Source organism: Daucus carota, chromosome 1 (genome assembly GCF_001625215.2).
Source record: "Daucus carota subsp. sativus chromosome 1, DH1 v3.0, whole genome shotgun sequence".
Taxonomy (NCBI): domain Eukaryota; kingdom Viridiplantae; phylum Streptophyta; class Magnoliopsida; order Apiales; family Apiaceae; genus Daucus; species Daucus carota.
Window position 1 is genome coordinate 43791833 of NC_030381.2, and position 17966 is coordinate 43809798.

Below are 17966 nucleotides of genomic sequence, written 5' to 3' on the forward strand. Positions count from 1 at the left end.
CTAGTAGCATCGCACATAAATAGCATCTGTAATCAATGTTGAGAACTATTAGTTACATCAATTAATATTGAAGCAATAAATATCTCTAAAATATGAAAAATTTTATTGTGAAAGATGAGTTGTTGTTGTATCCAATTATCCATTATCATTTCAGAATTGATGCGAGTCTTATAATTTTTCAAAATATTATATAATTTTTTCTTGAAAAACCTATTAAAACTCATACGAAAAGACATAAAATATCAAAATATAAAATATTAATATCCAAAAACTGTACAACCTATTTTTTTTTTTTAACGTAGGAACCCGCAGCCGCTACCCTTCGGGTGCACACTAGGTAAACCCACGAGCTCACGCAATAGCCTGCAAACTACGTGAACCAAGGTAAACCGCACCTAAGCGCGACAGGCTCTGATCCAGGAGGCATAATCACAAATTCTGCTTCCTTCGGGAGTCGAACCTGTGACCCAACCTTGATAACAAGATATTCTATTTCATCCAAAAAAATTAGATTTATGTTTTTTTGAAAAATTGGTAAATAAATTGATGATGAAAAAACAAACAAGGCTTGATCAGTAAAAGGAACGAAGATCCGGAAAATGAAGCAGTGACGATTAGAACACTAGTTACGGAGTTGACTCTCAAAATAAGATTATCTCCCACCCTTTGTGATTTAATAATCAACGGTTCCACTTATTAATTTACTGATATCTCTCAGATTTGATTTTTTAAATTCGATTATCGATGTAAATTTGTTTAAATGATACGGAAATGTTAGAAGATAAGTGTTAAAACATATTCGCTTGTTTATTATGAATAGAGCTGTTAATCGATACGGACTATCCGGTGTCTGGGCTTATATTATGCTTGAAAATATGATACATGTTTCATATTCGTTTTGAAAACGATTCAAATTTGGAGGAAAAATTAAACCTTATTATGATTCCGAATATGAGCACTCATATACCGCTCAAATTAGGTCTCATATTATTTTCCATAATATGATCCTACCCGAATACTCGAATATGATCCATGGTTCATATTTGATTTAAAAATATCATATTTTAACCCATTATATTTTTAAGTAAATAGTCATCATATTATAAAATTTTAATATCTTATTTAAGTTTAAATCTTCATAAAACATGATTTATTAACTGTGATAATGCATATTATCATTATATATATTTAATAAATTATATATAAACATACATATAATTATAAGTTATAATATATAATTATTATAGTTTTATAGTATATATTTTTTCAAACTGAATAATAATCAATTGAATAATTGCAATTATAATGATATTTAATATTAGTGGATCATATCTGATTCATAATCACTGGATCATAAATTATCTGAAAAAATAGAAAATACGATACTAACTGATATTTAGTTCAAATCCGAATTCCAAATATCTAGGTGTGGTTTATATCCGAATAAGATAATCAGGACCCAAAATCTGACCAACTAAAAAATAATATGATCTTCTAGTTCAACACAATGATATCACCCTGTTACAGCCCCATCTAAGGGGCCGTTTGGCTTAATTTAAAATAAGTGACTTATTGCTTGAAGTAAATAAGTAAATTATAACTAACAAGTGAACTTCAGTTATAAATTAATAAAAGTGTTTGGATAACTTTTATTTATAAGTTAATTGAGTGTTTGGTAATTTAAATTTATAAATTCATAAAAAATTCAAATTATTAAAATAAAAGAGACTTTATTAATAAATAAAGTTTATTACATATTAAAATTTCAAAAACTTCAAATAAAATTCAAATACCTAAAAAAGCTAAAAAAAGCTATCATTTCTAACTTTCAGCTCCCGGCTTAAAAAACTCAAAAGAAGCATTTCTGCTTCTTTTGCCAAACACCACGTAGAAAGTAAAAGCAATTTAAAGTGTCAAAAAAAGTCAGGAAATGCTTATTTTAAGTATTGCCAAACATCCCATAAATCATATAACTCATAAGAGTTAAGTTCTATGGAGTACAAAAAAAATTGGAGTATTGGAGTACAAAGTTTGATAAAATGTAATCTAGTCATCTAAATTTCAATTTTTTTTGTCCAATAATATTTGTAAATATTTGACAACCTGCATATTATGTTCTGCAACATAAACATCGTGATCAAATGGTAGAATAATTACTTTTATAAATCATAGGACTCTATGTTCTGCAATATAACTAATAAGCAGAATAATAATCTTAATACTTGTTAAAGTTGAAAAATATTAATGATTAATTGACAATTATGTGCAAGACAACTTATAAATGATAGATTATATCAAAATTTGGATAATCGAAGATATTATATAGGATCAAACTAAAAAATTATGATTTGTACTCCAATACTTCAATGTTTTTATGTAATCCATAGAACTTAACTCTAACTGATAAATCATAAATCGTGAAAAAAAAGAAAAAAACTAAATCGTGAAAAAAGGAAAAACACTACATGAAGCCAAACGGGCCGTCAATCTATTCGGGTCGACCCAAATCAACAATATAAGCCTATAGTTCTTCGCTTTCAATCTGGAACTAATCATATCTTTTGCTGTTCCCATCAAGGTATGTATTTCTACGAATTAGTATTCAGTTCACGTGTATGTATATGTTTATATAGATTGAAAACTAACTATAACTGCTTAATTCAAATTGATTTGTATGATGAGATTAACCTAGGGCTCGGTGATTTATGAGTTTGTATATGATACATGGTCAATTTTGTTGATGTTTCTGAAGAAATTTCTGCTAATTTTATTTGTTTAGAAATTAGCCCGTTGTGGTGGTAGTGAATTATAATTCCAACTAGACTTCGTAATCTAGGACGTAGGCGTGTGGTATATATGATTAAACTGCTAGTGAAGTATTTGCGGAAATTGTTTTGGTTGTGGCCTGCGGGAGAGAGATGTTTTGCTGTCAAAGCCGAGCAAGCACCTCATCATGAATATGTTAAAAGTGTTATGCCCATGTTTCGTAGGTATCTTAAGTAAATGACATTGACAGGATTGGACTAATTAACTGGGTAGTCTTCCTTATGTTCTTTTTAGCAATCTTGTTTGAGTAATCGAGCTTTCCTGGTACCTGCAATGTTTTCTATATACCTGCATAGACTCATCAATAGTTTCGACTATTAAGTTTCTTAATAATGAATAAGAGCCAAAGATGTCCACTAACATATAAACTAAATTCTTAACTACGAATCACTGCAAAACATATTCAATGAAAATATAGTGACAATTTAGCGAGCATATGCATTTGGCCTTGAATATGAATTTGAATAGACTGAAGAATTGAACTAGATCTAATCAGGAAGGTATTAGACAATTTTATCAATTGTTTGGATTGTACATATAAACCAACAAATTAGTTGCCTGTCTTAGTTTGTTTCATCAGTTAGTGTCGTCAATTTTACGGTTTTAGGTCGGTATAACCCAATTAAAGGACTGTTTTGGATTTTATCATGTTTGATTTATTTGTGGTATTTGTTTTTGTAGTTGTTGATCGTAGAATGTTTGGTTTGTGTTAAATTTTGTTTTATTTTTTCTTTTTTTTTTTTTGGATTTTTTTACTAATTGATTAGGGTGTTTATGTTGGATAGTTTAAAGAAAAGAGAACAAGATGACTACTGCGGCTCGACCAACCTGGGCACCTGCTAAAGGAGGGAATGAACAGGGCGGTACCAGAATTTTTGGCCCTTCTCAGAAGTACTCTTCAAGGGACATTGCTTCCCACACCACACTAAAGCCCAGGTTAGTTTTGAATATATCTTGTTTAAGACATAAGTTTCTTTTTGTGCTGATATAAGTTTCTTTGTGCTGTTATTACCTATTGCGAGAAGCTAATATGTATGTGTCAGGAACTCCAGGTCCTGGCAATCTGTTTTTGCATATTTTTGGCGTGTTTGATTGTTTTAGAAGAGAAACACAGAAGATAAGCAAAAAAAGGTAGAGAAACAACAGATTATAGAAAGATTTTGAGAGAAATGAGCAAGAAAAGAGAGATTTAAACATAGAAATGAGTTTAGAAGCTAGAAACCCGAGAGAGAAAGACATTCATCTATAGAGAGAGATTGGTGGAATTTTATTCCTTTTTATATATTTGTCCTTGAAATGTGAAGATAGGTTGCTATTTATAGGTAAAACAAATAAAAGTAAATGACAGTAAACGGCTTATCTACCCATACTAACCCCCATACTCTACTATGATATGACCAGAGTACTAATAGTACTGCTCAGTCACTGTTCCTGACGGTATATTATATTATGAAGTATGTGTGGGGTCAATGGTAGTATTTTGTCCATTAGTAAGATGTAAATAATCTCAATTTGTTTGTTAGAAAACATATCTAATTAAAGAATTAAATAATGGTATGAATTGGATAAGAGAACAAGACTTGTGAGATCTATACTCATTATAGGGACTATTACGTGATACATGAACACCTGTGCTGATAAAAGTAATGGGTTTATCGTATGTATGAACTAATGCTAATTAAGAAGATGCTTGGGTAATCCTTCATCGAAGTCTCTACACTAATTGCAATATTTCACGGCACTTTTAAAGTTGATTTTCACTATCCCCAACTTAGTTTATGAGGCAGGGTTCCGTCAAATCCAAACTTGTATTTTCATATGACGTGAATGAGGAATCTGTACATGTATGATGAGTGATGAGCTTCCGTTTCAAGTTTGTTGAATTTTAGTTTCAATATGTCCTTCCTCAGTTACATGAAGTAATTGGATAAAAAGTTTTTTAAATGTGAAAAAGAACATAAAGAGTTGGGTTTGGATATTGTATGGGAGAAGGAACTAAAGAAACCAACCCTGTGTGTAATTATGTTGAGCATCTTATCTTGATCGTAGTAGCTCAGTATGTCAATATGAAAGATCTGATAACTACTTTTAAGCACATGACTTGGTGATAATAAGAAGACCAAGTTAACATGTAATTGCTTCTGTATGTAATTCTTATTACCACAATATAAAATATAAATTGTCTGTTGGAAGCTGATATTATAGTCACTCCTTTCCACAACATGACTGTTTGGTTATATCACTGTTTCAAAATAACAGTAAAAAGAGTAAAGTAGTAATCTTTGAATTTGTGTTACTATGATAGCCATAAGAAATATAGTTAAGTAGTTAATCTTTGACTTGGTGATAATTAAAAGACCAAGCTGATGTTTAAATGCTTCCATATGTAACTTTTATCACCACAATATAAAATATAAATTGTCTGTTGGAAGCTGATATTATAGTCACTCCTTTCCACAACATGACTGTTTGGTTATAACTACCTATACTGTAATAGCCGTAAGAAACTACTATACTTCTGTGTATAATTGTGGTTGTGGCATTAACATTTGTGTTAATATGTAATATTGTAATTGTTAAGTCCCTCAGGGCATTAGATTGAATTAGGAATAAGCATTTGAAAGCTCTAACTTGGTTCGCTCTTTAAAATTGTTAATCACTTTAAATTTGAAACTTAAAAAATTACAGAAAACCTGACTACATGTGGATATACAGAGTTGGAAGTCAGTCTAGTCACTTCTTTTAAGGGTAGATGAACAGTGATATAGCTTTTACTTAAAAGTTAAAAGTAGGAGTTACTTTATTTGTTTAGAAATCTGTAACTCACATTATGGTATGGATTACTACAGAAAGGAAGGGCAAGACACTCAGGAGGAACTGCAGAAGAGGAATCTTCGTGATGAGTTGGAGGAGCGTGAGCGAAGACATTTTTCGTCTAGAGGTATCATATAATTTAGAGGTATCTTATAATTTGACAAGTATACCTTTGTTTTTTTTTTGGTGCCTTGATGTCTTGTATTGACTTGTGACTGTAAATTTGGTCGCAGAGGACAAAGATCGTAGGAAGGGAGGGCATCTGCTCTTGGAAGGTGATTCTACTAGATGTTTTTGTTTTTGTTTTCCCACTGCAAAGATTATTAGAAGTCTAACCAGTCAAATTATTACAGGTTCAAAAAGAGAGATCGAAGACCGTATGATTCCACGGAGTGCAGATGCTGATGATGAAGTGGAAATAAAAAGTGATGACGAGAGGTCTGTGTCCACTCACCCTCAATCCTTTTGTAGTTATTTTGTCAGCTAAGACTTGCAGATGGCTCATTTTTCATGATATGATTGCCTAGTCTATAGTTTCTTCCTTGCATGTATCTATTTTCTCTGGTAACTTTACGGACTCATTTTGCTGCTAATAGCCATCTTCGACTCCTTTTAGTTTTGGTCATGCTTTGTTTAAGTGTTTGTATCAACTTCCATCGTAACACCTCCAGTTCCCGCCCCCTGTTGCGCCACTCACTTTAGTCAGATCGCAAGTTGTTGATTCTGCTGTATTTTGCTTTATTCTGTTGATTTTGTCTCTAAATTTTTTAACTTATAGCGAATTTACTGTATTATTATGTTCTTTGTAGTTTCTGACTTTGAGTATCATCTACAGACCAAAGTGTCTATAATTTCTACTGAGGATTATAAATTTGTGAAAATTGCTAAAGTATATTGTGTTTTTTGTGTAGTGATGACGACGATGATGATGAGGATGATACAGAAGCTCTTTTGGCTGAGCTTGAACAGATAAAGAAGGAAAGAGCAGAGGATAAACTACGGAAGGTGCGTATCTTCGACCTCATCACATTTCTTGAATAAATAATTTAGCAGGTTTTGCTCTATTGTTTAGGGGCGAATAGTTAGCCAAATAAATGTTTAAGCTGTGCTTCGTTTGCCTGTAAATCTGTGTCGTTTGCTTAACTTGTTTAACTAGAGGATTCAAGCTTGCGTCTTCAGCAGATTCTTTTTTGGACCTTAAATCTGTGATTTATTATGTTTTTTACCATCCGTAGGAGCGTCAGGAACAAGAAGAGCAGCTTAAAGTCAAAGAGGCAGAATTGATACGCGGAAATCCTCTGCTGAATAACGCGACCTCGTTCAGTGTGAAAAGAAGGTTAGAGTTTTTTTCATGTCCAACTTGTCTATCATTAAATACATATCTTTATGTTCAGTTCGAATATTCATTGAGATCACATTTTGTTTAGGTGGGATGATGATGTGGTTTTTAAGAACCAGACTCGTGGTGAGACCAAAACACCCAAGCGCTTCATCAATGACACTATTAGGAGTGACTTCCACCGCAAATTTCTCCAGAAATACATGAAGTAGCAAGTTGCTGTTTTAAAGTTGGAGGATTCTGAATTATGTTTTCATTATGAATCAAGAATGCTATCATATATATGTATTAAATTGTATTATATAGTTTTATCACTGGATTATAAATCATTTCTGAAGTTAAATGTTAGTCATATGTTCAGCAAGTATTTCTTTGAGGCATGTTACGTTATATTAACGTCCGTTATTGTACCATATTTTAACCCATGTTTCTTGTCACACTTGTTAAATTTTGATATATACTTCACTAAAACTTATTTATAATTAACATCTGTTATTCAAGCTTCGTTAGGAAATATAAACATAGCAGAAGAATCAATTTATTTTGTACCTACCGGTGTGGCGTAATTCACCTTCCATTGTTAAGTCTACTTGATATTATGGAAGTAATTCACCTTCCATTGTTAAGTCTACTTGATATTATGGAAGGGGATAATTCAGTGTTGAAACAAGAATCACCTTCCATTGTCAAGTCTACTTGATATTATGGAAGGGTATAATTCAGTGTTGAAACAAGAATATAATATAATTACCTTCCAGTGTTAACTCTAATTGGTATTATGGAAGTATTCAACGTTGAAACAAGAATATAATTTGTATTTGTTACAAGTTGTAACAAGAATATAATTTATATTTGTTTCAGATTATGAGAAATTTGGTTTGATTTATTTAGATGAATATGGAATCGTATTTCACTGTTTATGCTATTTAGTTCTGTGAATAAAATAATACTGATACATATTTTTTTTTCAAATTTGTACTCAATTTGTTTTAATTTGAAAAAATGACTCAAATTTGTTAATTATTTCAAATAAATAATAAAATGTGTAGACGTTATATAGCAAAATACTATTATATATTTTTGACTTAATTTCAAATTTATTTGAAAGACATGCAACTCCCGGCAGATATAAAAACGAGTAGTTTATGATTTATTAAAGTGCAATTGTATAAAAAATAATACATAAATTAGAGTCTTTTTTATAGCAAATCAGAATAAGAATTAGGCTTTACACTCAACTATCCCATCACATTCCACAAATTATAATGGACTATGTGTCACATATTTATAATGATAAAATTAAAACTGAAAAAAAATTAAAACACGAAAAATGAACAATAATCTAAATTTTAAAAGCACCAAGGACATAAAAGCAATAGCAGCAAAACACGAGCAAATCACATAATTTTATATAAAAGCACCTTAAGCACATGTAATAGTTGATATGAGTCTCATATCTGTAACTTAATTGAAACTAAAATCTGATTTATATACAATTTATAAATTCGAGTTAAATAATATTTCATTAGTAAATATATACTAATGCAATGATTATTCTTTTACAAAAGATCATTATGAGTAATAATTATCTAATAAAAAGACAAATTATAGTAATTATTTCTATAAGTTGAATGATTCTCGAGGAAAAGGCAAATTAGATGGTTTTTATGGCCCCAAAATAAAAACTCTCGTAAAGAAAAGCCAAGGCCTTACAAAACTGAAAAATGATTATAATTATTTTCATCATACCCATATCAGATGTATCTCGTGTTCAAAAGTCGTAAATTCTGGTAAAAGATTACTTTACTTTTTATTTAATTATTTTTCGTTTATAATTAGTTACTTACTAATAATATTATTCTTTTTATGATTTTATCTGAACAACTTGTGTTTTAATTCTTTTTCTTTTCACTTTTCTTGTAAAAATAATACTAATAATATACTCCGTAATGTTTTTATAATGATTATTACTATTATTAAACCCTTGTCTTCCGATGCGTACCAAAACCCCCACTGCCCCCTGTTTCGTCCCCCCCAAACCATCCTGTTTAGTTTTTACCTGCTTTTAAATACCAAAAATATGCAATTTTCACGTGCAAGAGTCCAAACAAAAAAAGTGGTATATACCTCCTGGATTTCATGAGCTACGACGAGGCGCAAGCCTTACCTTGCCGAAACGGTTAAAGTCTCGTGTTCGGAGCAAGTTTTTTTTAAAAAGGGGGTTTTCCTGATAAACATTTTCTGGTATTGGAATAAATCATGATGGTTTGTTCATGTTTTTGTTGCATATTACAATCATGAGCTATAATAAACTTTTTTCATCCAGACATATATGTGTAGTTGGTGTGCCTATAAATAGAGACATTCACATGCATTCCTAGACATCTCAACTCAAAACAACATACAGATAATCAGTAATCTCAACAAGGTTTACAAGTTTTAGCTATCCAAAATTTAACACATATTTGTCCATCACACACACACACACACACACACACTTTTTCACTACTAGATTAGATAATATGTTTTACTGATAAAGAGAACAGGTTGTCTGACAATTGTTTTCCTTGTTTATTTTTGTTGCAGGCAAAAGCAAGCACCCAGCATGGACAAGAACAACTCAGAACTTTACTTGAAGAACTGCAAAATCATGCAAGAGAATGAGAGGCTTAGGAAGCAAGCTGCGGAGCTGAAACAGGAGAATAGGGCTCTGTTTACTGAGTTGAAGCATAGACTTGCTGCTTCCATCTCTGCTGGAGACAAAGCTGCTGTTGATTGCAACTCCAAGAAAACAGAAACAAAGAAGTGAAGCAAGCATCAACCTTGTCGCATCTAGACTTTTAATGAACCTGTTCTGTTATAAGTCTTTGTGCCAAACTATCTTTTATTGTTGCTATCAGATTGCAGAATAATGTTTTAATGTCAGAAAGATATAAATGATTCATCCATGGGCTCCCATTTAAGATTTTAAGTATGTCTACTACTGCAGTACTGCCCGCCCCCCTCCCCCCTCTGAAAGTAACTAGGATTCCAAGCATAGCCTCTGGTCTGAGAAATTCTGATCGAATGTTTTTAAATCCTTATAAGTAATGTCAGCATCACCCTTCCTGCATATCTCCAGTAAACTGCAGCAAAAAGACAGTTACACTATACTACAATCAACAACTCATACAACTGAAAACAGCAAATGACAAATGAGTAGTATAACTACCATACTGGAGAAACCTGCAACTAGATTTATAACATCAGTAACCACGCTATATAAGCAAAAAGCATCCTCGTAGTCATTCACGATTGTAGGTTAGCATAATTGCAGTTTTTGAAAAAGTAAATTCAACATTTTTATCTCAGCTAGACATTTTCCAAATCATTTATGCTTTCCAATACACAAGTAGAATAAACTAACATTTTGCGGGAGAGTACCTCACCCGTTTCGCCCAACCATAGGGGGGAAGCAAAAAATGTTTTACATATTTCACATGTTAAATAGTTTCTGAAAATACTTCCACATTTTGGCTTTGCTGAAAAAGTATAATTGTATTGACACCTAAAAAGCAACTAAATAATTTAATTAACAGAAGTAGGGGTGCCCATAAACCCGATTAAACCGACCCAACCCTCCCCTTTTTTTAACCGACCCAACCCGATATTATTTAACCGACCTTTGAATGGGTTAGATATTAAAAAACCTGAATTAAATGGGTTGGTTATGGTTTTAATAATTGTAACCCAATCCAACCCGACATATATTATGCGCTAATGAACCATGTTATTAGTTTACTACTTAACTTATAATTAAGATTTTTTGATATATGATTAGATGTTACACACTAATTTTTGGATGTTACAGAAGGCGCGACCAAGAATAATCTTTGGAAGGTAAAGGTTAACTTCGATTTTCCACAAGGGGACTTGAATTTAGCATTCATTACCAAACTCTACTAGAAGATTTGAACTACTAGTACTGAAGATCTTATTAACTGCTTTCTCAGGCTCCAAGAGCACCAGCAACACAACCCACTTAACTAGCAGGTAACACAAAGAGACCAAATCTTGTTTCTAGCGTAATGATGTCAAAGGCTATAAAGAGAAGCAATTTAAAAGGTCGCTCAAGGCTTTTATCAAAGCCCCTAATTACTCATAAGCTACTTTTTTCGTCTGTTCTTAGTTGTGCTATTTTGTTGAAGGCATGCCTAGGTGAAAGGCACAGTGGGACACACTAATATTGCCTCTCATTGCCCGTGGAAGGACTACTTGACAGAGGATCACAAGGCATACCTCAAAGTAAAACACGTTCCAATTTTTTGTAAATAATAACGATGTGGGTCAGCCCAATTATCAACTCCTCCGACCATTGATCTTTCACCTTCGTTCTTTTTCTCCATTCTTCTGCTATTTTTTACAGTGTGTGCTATTGCTTATAAGCACTTTTAAGAAAGTATAATATAAACGAGAAATATTTAACTGTATCTTAAGTTATTTTGCAAATAATTCATCAGATAAACATTACCGATAATATTGGACTACAAAATTTGACATACTATAAATTTAATTGGACAAGTTGTGAGCTAAATCATTCTTATTGTTGTTAATCTGGTATGTCTTCACCATGCACATATTGATATTATCTAGGCTCTAATTTTGTATTGGTATACTAGTGTTATTAGAGTTATTATAATGATTTGGAGATAATTGATTTCTAAATTCTGATATGAGATGAGAGCCTTCCGAAAGGGCTAGTTCAGTCATATTTATAATATTTTGCTACTCATTTCAGCTGTATTTGGCACATAAATGTGTCAGAAATCGGAAATGCTTCATTTGTATAAATAAAATTTTATTAGTTAAAACTCTTGCTCTTCTTTTAATAATAATTATTATCAGATTATATTTTAAGATCATTAAAATAGAGAAAATATCAAGGACTACTTGGGATTTGTGCTCATAGGCTTGTTAGAGCCATTGGGATTTAACTCAGACATTTGGGAGTTAATTGAGAGGATCTTCGATTTGTATTCAGGTTCAATTAAAATTATATAATCTCTTAGATATATTCTTGTGGAAAAAAGATATTTTATCTGGTAAAAGAATTGAAACGATGATTCAATTTAGTTCCTAATTAAAATATCTTTGAATATATGCACAGAATAAATTAGGATGTTTTGATTCAGTCCCTCTAGTCTATATACTACTAATTGTTAGATTGCATTTAGTATTCAGCTTAATAAATATCAACTATGTTTATTTATGAGCACCTAAACCAGATTTTTAACAAACAAGTGGCTGTAGTTTAGTGGTAAGAATTCCACGTTGTGGCCGTGGAGACCTGGGCTCGAATCCCAGCAGCCACATTTACTTTTTAAAGAAAATCATAAACTGCATTGAAGGACTACATTAATAAGTCTTTGCGCTCAACTTAATATTTACGTTGCACCACACAATGAGTAGAAAGTTTTAAAATAAAAAAGAAAATGAAGCGAGCATAGCCCAACATAATCACTATTTGTGCACATGCATATATATGACATCAAAATTCTAATTTAGAGAAGATGGGGGTGGTAGAGCTAAGGAAAGAGGAATATGATATTCACAGTAAGTGCCGCAGGCAAATTGTGCGAAACAAGAATAGAAAGAAAAATATTTAAACTGCATGAAGGGACCACCACACATTGCGCTCAACTTAATTTTTAAGTTGAACCACACAATGAGCAGAAAGTTTTATAATAAAAGAGAAAACGAAGCAAGCACAGCCCTACCTATTCATTTTCTGTGCACATGCATATGTATCTTATAGTTAAATTAAAATTTAGAGAAGATGGTGGTGGTGGTGGTGGAGTTGTAACCTAGTAGAGCTGAGGAAAGACGATTATGATAATCATCAAGAAGAGGAATCATGGAAGAAGTTCATTTGTCTTTATATCTGTGTTAACCCGCAAATTTCGCTAAACAAAAGTAAACCAATTTTATTTTTAAGGAAAGATCGGACCCCAACTCCGATGAGGCAATGAGCTGCCCATGGCATTCAGGCTAAATACCAGCCATCACCACGCAATGCGCGGAGGATTTTAAAATATTAAAAAAAAGGAGCAAACACAGTCACCAACCTGTCCACTGTAAGAATACACAAGTTAATTCCGAAGCAAGCATAGCCCTACCTATTCATTTTGAACACATGCATATCTATCATTTAATTAAATTATAATTTAGAGAAGATGGTGGTGGTGGTGGAGTTGTAACCTAGTAGAGCTAAGGAAAGAGGATCATGATAATCATCAAGAGGAGGAATCATGGAAGAAGTTCTTTTGTCTTTACCTCTGTGTTAACCCCCGCCAATTTTGCTAAACAAAAGTAAACCAACGTTATTTTTAAGGAAAGATTGGACCCCAAATCCAACGAGGCAATGAGCTGCGCATTGCATGCAGTCTGAATACCAGCCATTGCCACGCAATGCGCAGAGGATTTTAAGAAAATAAAATAATGGAGCAAACATAGTCCCCAACCTGTCCACTGTAAGAATACACAAGTTAATTACAAACTGCGGTGATATTTTATTTTATTTTATTTTATTACAGAAGATGATGTTGGAAGCAGATCCAGCTCAAGCCTTGATCATAATAAGGATCCATACGTATAAATATAATATTTCAAAAAATGCTCTTTTACTTAGGTCAGTATCAAATAAAGAAACAAAAGACTTAAAGACGGCAAATCCACACTATAATCCAACTGCTAATCATTTGGGAAGCTTGGTTTGATCAAGCCACAAACTATTGGTATCTACTTCAACTGACATACCCTCGAGCATATTCAGTTTGATATTGTTATTTACATAAATTTTAAGCACACGCGCGCGCGCGCGCACACACACACACATATTTACGAGGACCTAGTAGCTATGGGAAGAAGCTGGCAGGGAGCTTTCAAGGAATAGACATGAGCAATTTTATATATCTACAATGTCGATGCCCAAAGTTTGTATATACTATGTACTTTTTAAGTAGGTAGATTTTTAGGAATATTTTCAATTATGGTAGGTAGTACAAGAATAAAGAAAAAAAGTGTTTCCTTTTATCTATAGGATTCTAATTATTCTCCACATCAGCTTATTTCCAGAGTGTATATATATAATCGTAATAATCAATATTGAGAGGTAATAAATATACAGATAAGCTAGTTATTAGAGGTGGATTTATTAGTAACTTAACCGATTTTAGATTTTAAAGCAATAATTACAGACTCTGACTAGCCTTTGATAAACAAATTCAAGTGTAAAGACTTCAATAGTTATTTTGTGCCTTTCTATCTATTGCCCGGACAAGAATGGAACAACCAAGGAGATGGATAAGAGGAAAGGCTGTGTGCGGAACGCAAGCAAGGAGGATGACAGAATCATCCGTTACCGTGACTGGGATTTCGATCAACATGATTGCAAGTGGATTAGGCGATTAGCTTCCATGCAATCGAGATTTTAGACTACAATCAAACTCTTTGCTAACTCAACAACTACTACTAATTGAACAGAGTTGTAATAAGAAAGACTTTTCACAGAATTTCAGCCATATACTACCATTATTTGCAATAGCTAGGAGAGATTTCCTGAAGAAAATGAATACCGAGATAGCAGTTTGTGCTAATTCTTAGCCGCTATTCATCTTACAATTAACATCTCGATAAAATTAATAAAATATGAGAAAACATTTACTCGAGTAATACGCATACTATCAGTATATCATCCACAAGATTGTAATCTAAACAAGGTATCACTAGTAATCAAAAATCAAATCCTCACATACATTACATAATCATATACACACATACAAACTAAGTATTTACTATTTACATACCTGTGGCATGAAGCTGAACCGTTCAGATGTGATTATCGAACCAGAATTCAACGATTGTACACTACACATTCAAAGCCAGTTGTTGAGAAACAGTACAGTCATATATAAAAAGTGAAAGTGAATACTGCAAACAAACCTCGTCGATTTGGCACGATTCCCGAGGCATGACCGGACGGCGCTGATCGCCGCCGAGGCGGCGATCGGAAAGGCGGTTGAGTTGTGTATGTAGATACGGCGTGTGTAGTGTAGATATGGAGTGAGAGGAGAGTCACGCGAAATTATCGGTTTCTTGGGAAACGAGACATCCGTTGTCTGCCTTTAACTTTGTTCCAGGAAAAGGAGGATTTCACGGCTTTCGGCAGCATGCCTAAAATGTTTACGAATTAATAATACGTGGATCGTTAAATTTTATTAAATTATTCAGAATTTTAATTTATCGTGATTAGTGTTATTATTTTTATGTGAGGCTGAAAATTCAACGTTCATGTATTAATTTATTGAAATAATTTCGAAATTGTTAAATTTTATTAAATTATTAAAATAATTTTGTAAGATTATATAGATATATACTTTCCCTATTATGAGATCAAAATCCATAATTTAAATATTAATTTATTATGAATGGTTAATTAATTCATTATTCATTATCAATTAATCAAGATTCGGATTAAGAAGGATGGTTTATGTTGCCATTTCTCCGATTCAGAACAAACACATGTTTTGCAGTTTATTTGATTACATGAATGAATAGTTGCGGGTTCGATAACGGTTGGATAGCTGAAATGATTAAGAGTTTAACTTCTGTCGTCCTAGGTCCTGACCTGACTCACCCGAAAATTTATTATAACACATACTCAATTCTAAGGCAAGTCATATTTATTAAAAATACTTGCCGGTTCGTTTTCATAATAATAACTTAAATTAAATTTCTTCAAGAACAAAAAAATAAAATTAAATGGTGAAATAAGTTAAAAATTAATGAAAATGTATTGATCAGTACATGCTGTATAAAATTTAAAACAAGCCAGCATTGTATGGAACACCAGTACTAGGCAACCAAAAATCTCCAGCTAAGAAATTCGAGACAGTAAAGTTAGCTGCGTCTGAGTAATTTATCACATGATAAGCCTCCCATGTAACCCTTTTACTAGTATCTGATCCACCTCCTCTGTTGTTATATTCTGCATAGTAAGATGTATTAAGAGCAAAATCTCCAGACCAGGCAATCCAGCCTGCAGGATCGACCAAATTGTCGATGAAAGAATTTAGGTAAACGGCTCTGGAATATTGTTTCCAGGGCCGTCCCAGATAAGTCTTTGCTGAGGCCATGTATTCTGCTTCGCGAATAGTACAATTTTGTATTGAAGTGCCCGTGTTTTGGTTAATATCAGTTCTGCCTTGAGCTGTGATTGCATTGAACTGATCTTGCATAGGTAGCCGCGGATAAATGTTGCAGTTTTGAAACACGACTGCAGCGTTTCCAAATATGAAATCTACTGTTCCGTAGATGTTGCATTCCCTGTAGAATTGTCTCAATGTGTGAGCATATAGTGTGTCTTGGTACCCTTCAAAGCTACAATGGTAAAATGTTGATAGATCAGCTCCGTTTCTGACAGCGACAGCTTGATGCATCACGGCTCCTGCTGTGTTCCTGAATGTTATATTTACTGCCACAAAGCCTACTCCAGTTACAGCTGCAATAGAGTGTAAATCAGATAACTCAATAAGCTACAAGGTTAAAGCATTGCCTCATGAAACAATGTAACTATGTAAGTGAAAGTTAAGTATCTGTCAAATTACAGAACAAATGCTTGGTAACTTACCAAATGTAGCACTATTAAAGGTTGTCCACCCTTCAACTACACTGCGGTTTCCAGTAATTATAGTCTGATCGATTCCATCTCCGATCATCATCAAGTACCTTTTAGATTTGGCTATGTAAACATGCTCCTCATAAACCCCAGCAGCGATATAAATCAAAAAATAACCATTAGTACAGTCAGTATTATTAGGAGCAGCTGCCACCGCGTCAGTAATGGTAGTGAAATCTCCACTTCCATCAGGGTTCACCACAACCGACTGATTTACATTCACAGAATTACCGCCTGGATAAAGCTTGAGACCCGAGTTGAGTGGCTTTCTATCTTTCAGCAACCTTCCTTCCGTTGTACTAGGATTCCAGGCGTACTTGAAAATTGCGAGGGCTACACTGTTCAGCATGTTTCCATCAGAAAGCGGCGTTCCGAGAGCAATTCTAATGGCTGAAAGTGGATTTATGGCCTCAAGTCCATCTAAACAAGTTTGATAATTTGTGAGGGTTGCACTAAGCAAGCTCAACAATTCACTGGCTGTCGGGCCATCAATCTTATTCGTCAAATTTAAACTTTCCAGAGTTTTAACAAAGAAATCAATATTCAAGCTTGTAAGAAGCTGACAGTCTTCAAGAGCATGGATTGTGTATTCCTGCAATCCAATCCGGAGCTCGAGGTAACCGTTTACCATTGAAAGCACATTTTCTGTTGATGATATTGATTGCTTGAGTATAAACCTGCCATATTCTTGTATGGATCCAAAATCGTATTGCAGACGCATCGAATTGCAGAAAGATGGAAAAGGAGTGGAGTCACAGATGAGTTCATCTGAGAGAGATTTCGACGGACTGAATAAACACAGAATGACAAGAAATGAAATGCAAGTAGAGGCATGCATGCTTGTTATGGTAGGGAAAGTGGCATGGGAGATTGTTTGTATAGGAGTTTGTTTAAGGATTAATATAAGCAACATGCGTGTAATTGATGTGTTAATTAACAAGCACTATGTTTGACGTTTAGTACATCATTTCAAATCTCTACTGGTTGTGTCGCACGTTCACTTTGATTAGGGGACTAAGAATATAATTAAGTTTGACCCTTTCAGATAAGCAACTAAATGTGGTCATATATACATGATGCACACTAAGGAGATTAGTGTTTCTAGTAGAATAATCAATGTGCAGCCACGATTGAAGATATCATACTGTGGCCTGGGAAGTTGAGAGCCAGTATGGGGTTAGTGATAAAAAAGATATGAAAGGATTGCAAAACAGAGTGCTTCTGAGAAATGAAAAAGATGGTTGTAAGAGAAATGAGAGACTAAAATAAAAT

The 17966-nt window shown here is 33.2% G+C and overlaps 2 protein-coding genes, 1 long non-coding RNA gene and 1 other non-coding gene across 4 annotated transcripts; 2 read left to right on the plus strand and 2 right to left on the minus strand.

The window, feature by feature from the left end:
* Positions 1 to 2440: 2440 nt before the first annotated feature.
* Positions 2441 to 7343, plus strand: LOC108207979 (uncharacterized). The gene is made up of 8 exons (XM_017378448.2): positions 2441 to 2578; positions 3612 to 3762; positions 5676 to 5767; positions 5874 to 5915; positions 5994 to 6078; positions 6552 to 6645; positions 6876 to 6976; positions 7068 to 7343. Exons 2-8 carry the CDS (start codon positions 3632 to 3634, stop codon positions 7189 to 7191), a joined length of 669 nt encoding a protein of 222 aa, XP_017233937.1. The 5' UTR covers positions 2441 to 2578; positions 3612 to 3631; the 3' UTR covers positions 7192 to 7343.
* Positions 7344 to 9357: 2014 nt separating this feature from the next.
* Positions 9358 to 15188, minus strand: LOC108203650 (uncharacterized). The gene is made up of 3 exons (XR_001803472.2): positions 14960 to 15188; positions 14824 to 14884; positions 9358 to 10104 (listed from the first exon to the last, which is right to left on the minus strand). It is a non-coding gene; the product is annotated as an uncharacterized LOC108203650 (long non-coding RNA).
* TRNAH-GUG (transfer RNA histidin (anticodon GUG)) lies at positions 12259 to 12330 on the plus strand. The gene has a single exon. It is a non-coding gene; the product is annotated as a tRNA-His (tRNA).
* Positions 15189 to 15785: 597 nt separating the features above from the next.
* On the minus strand, positions 15786 to 17572 carry LOC108223125 (probable pectinesterase/pectinesterase inhibitor 41). Its single transcript, XM_017397226.2, has 2 exons — positions 16647 to 17572; positions 15786 to 16517 (listed from the first exon to the last, which is right to left on the minus strand). Exons 1-2 carry the CDS (start codon positions 17530 to 17532, stop codon positions 15838 to 15840), a joined length of 1566 nt encoding a protein of 521 aa, XP_017252715.2. The 5' UTR covers positions 17533 to 17572; the 3' UTR covers positions 15786 to 15837.
* Positions 17573 to 17966: the final 394 nt, after the last annotated feature.

Coding starts and splice junctions, on each gene's coding strand:
- LOC108207979 (XM_017378448.2), top strand. CDS start 3,632: ATGACTACTGCGGCTCGACCAACCTGGGCACCTGCTAAAGGAGGGAAT. Junction 5,768..5,873: donor AAGACATTTTTCGTCTAGAG/GTATCATATAAT, acceptor ATTTGGTCGCAG/AGGACAAAGATCGTAGGAAG. Junction 6,079..6,551: donor ATAAAAAGTGATGACGAGAG/GTCTGTGTCCAC, acceptor TTTTTTGTGTAG/TGATGACGACGATGATGATG.
- LOC108223125 (XM_017397226.2), bottom strand. CDS start 17,532: ATGCATGCCTCTACTTGCATTTCATTTCTTGTCATTCTGTGTTTATTC. Junction 16,518..16,646: donor CTTTAATAGTGCTACATTTG/GTAAGTTACCAA, acceptor ACTCTATTGCAG/CTGTAACTGGAGTAGGCTTT.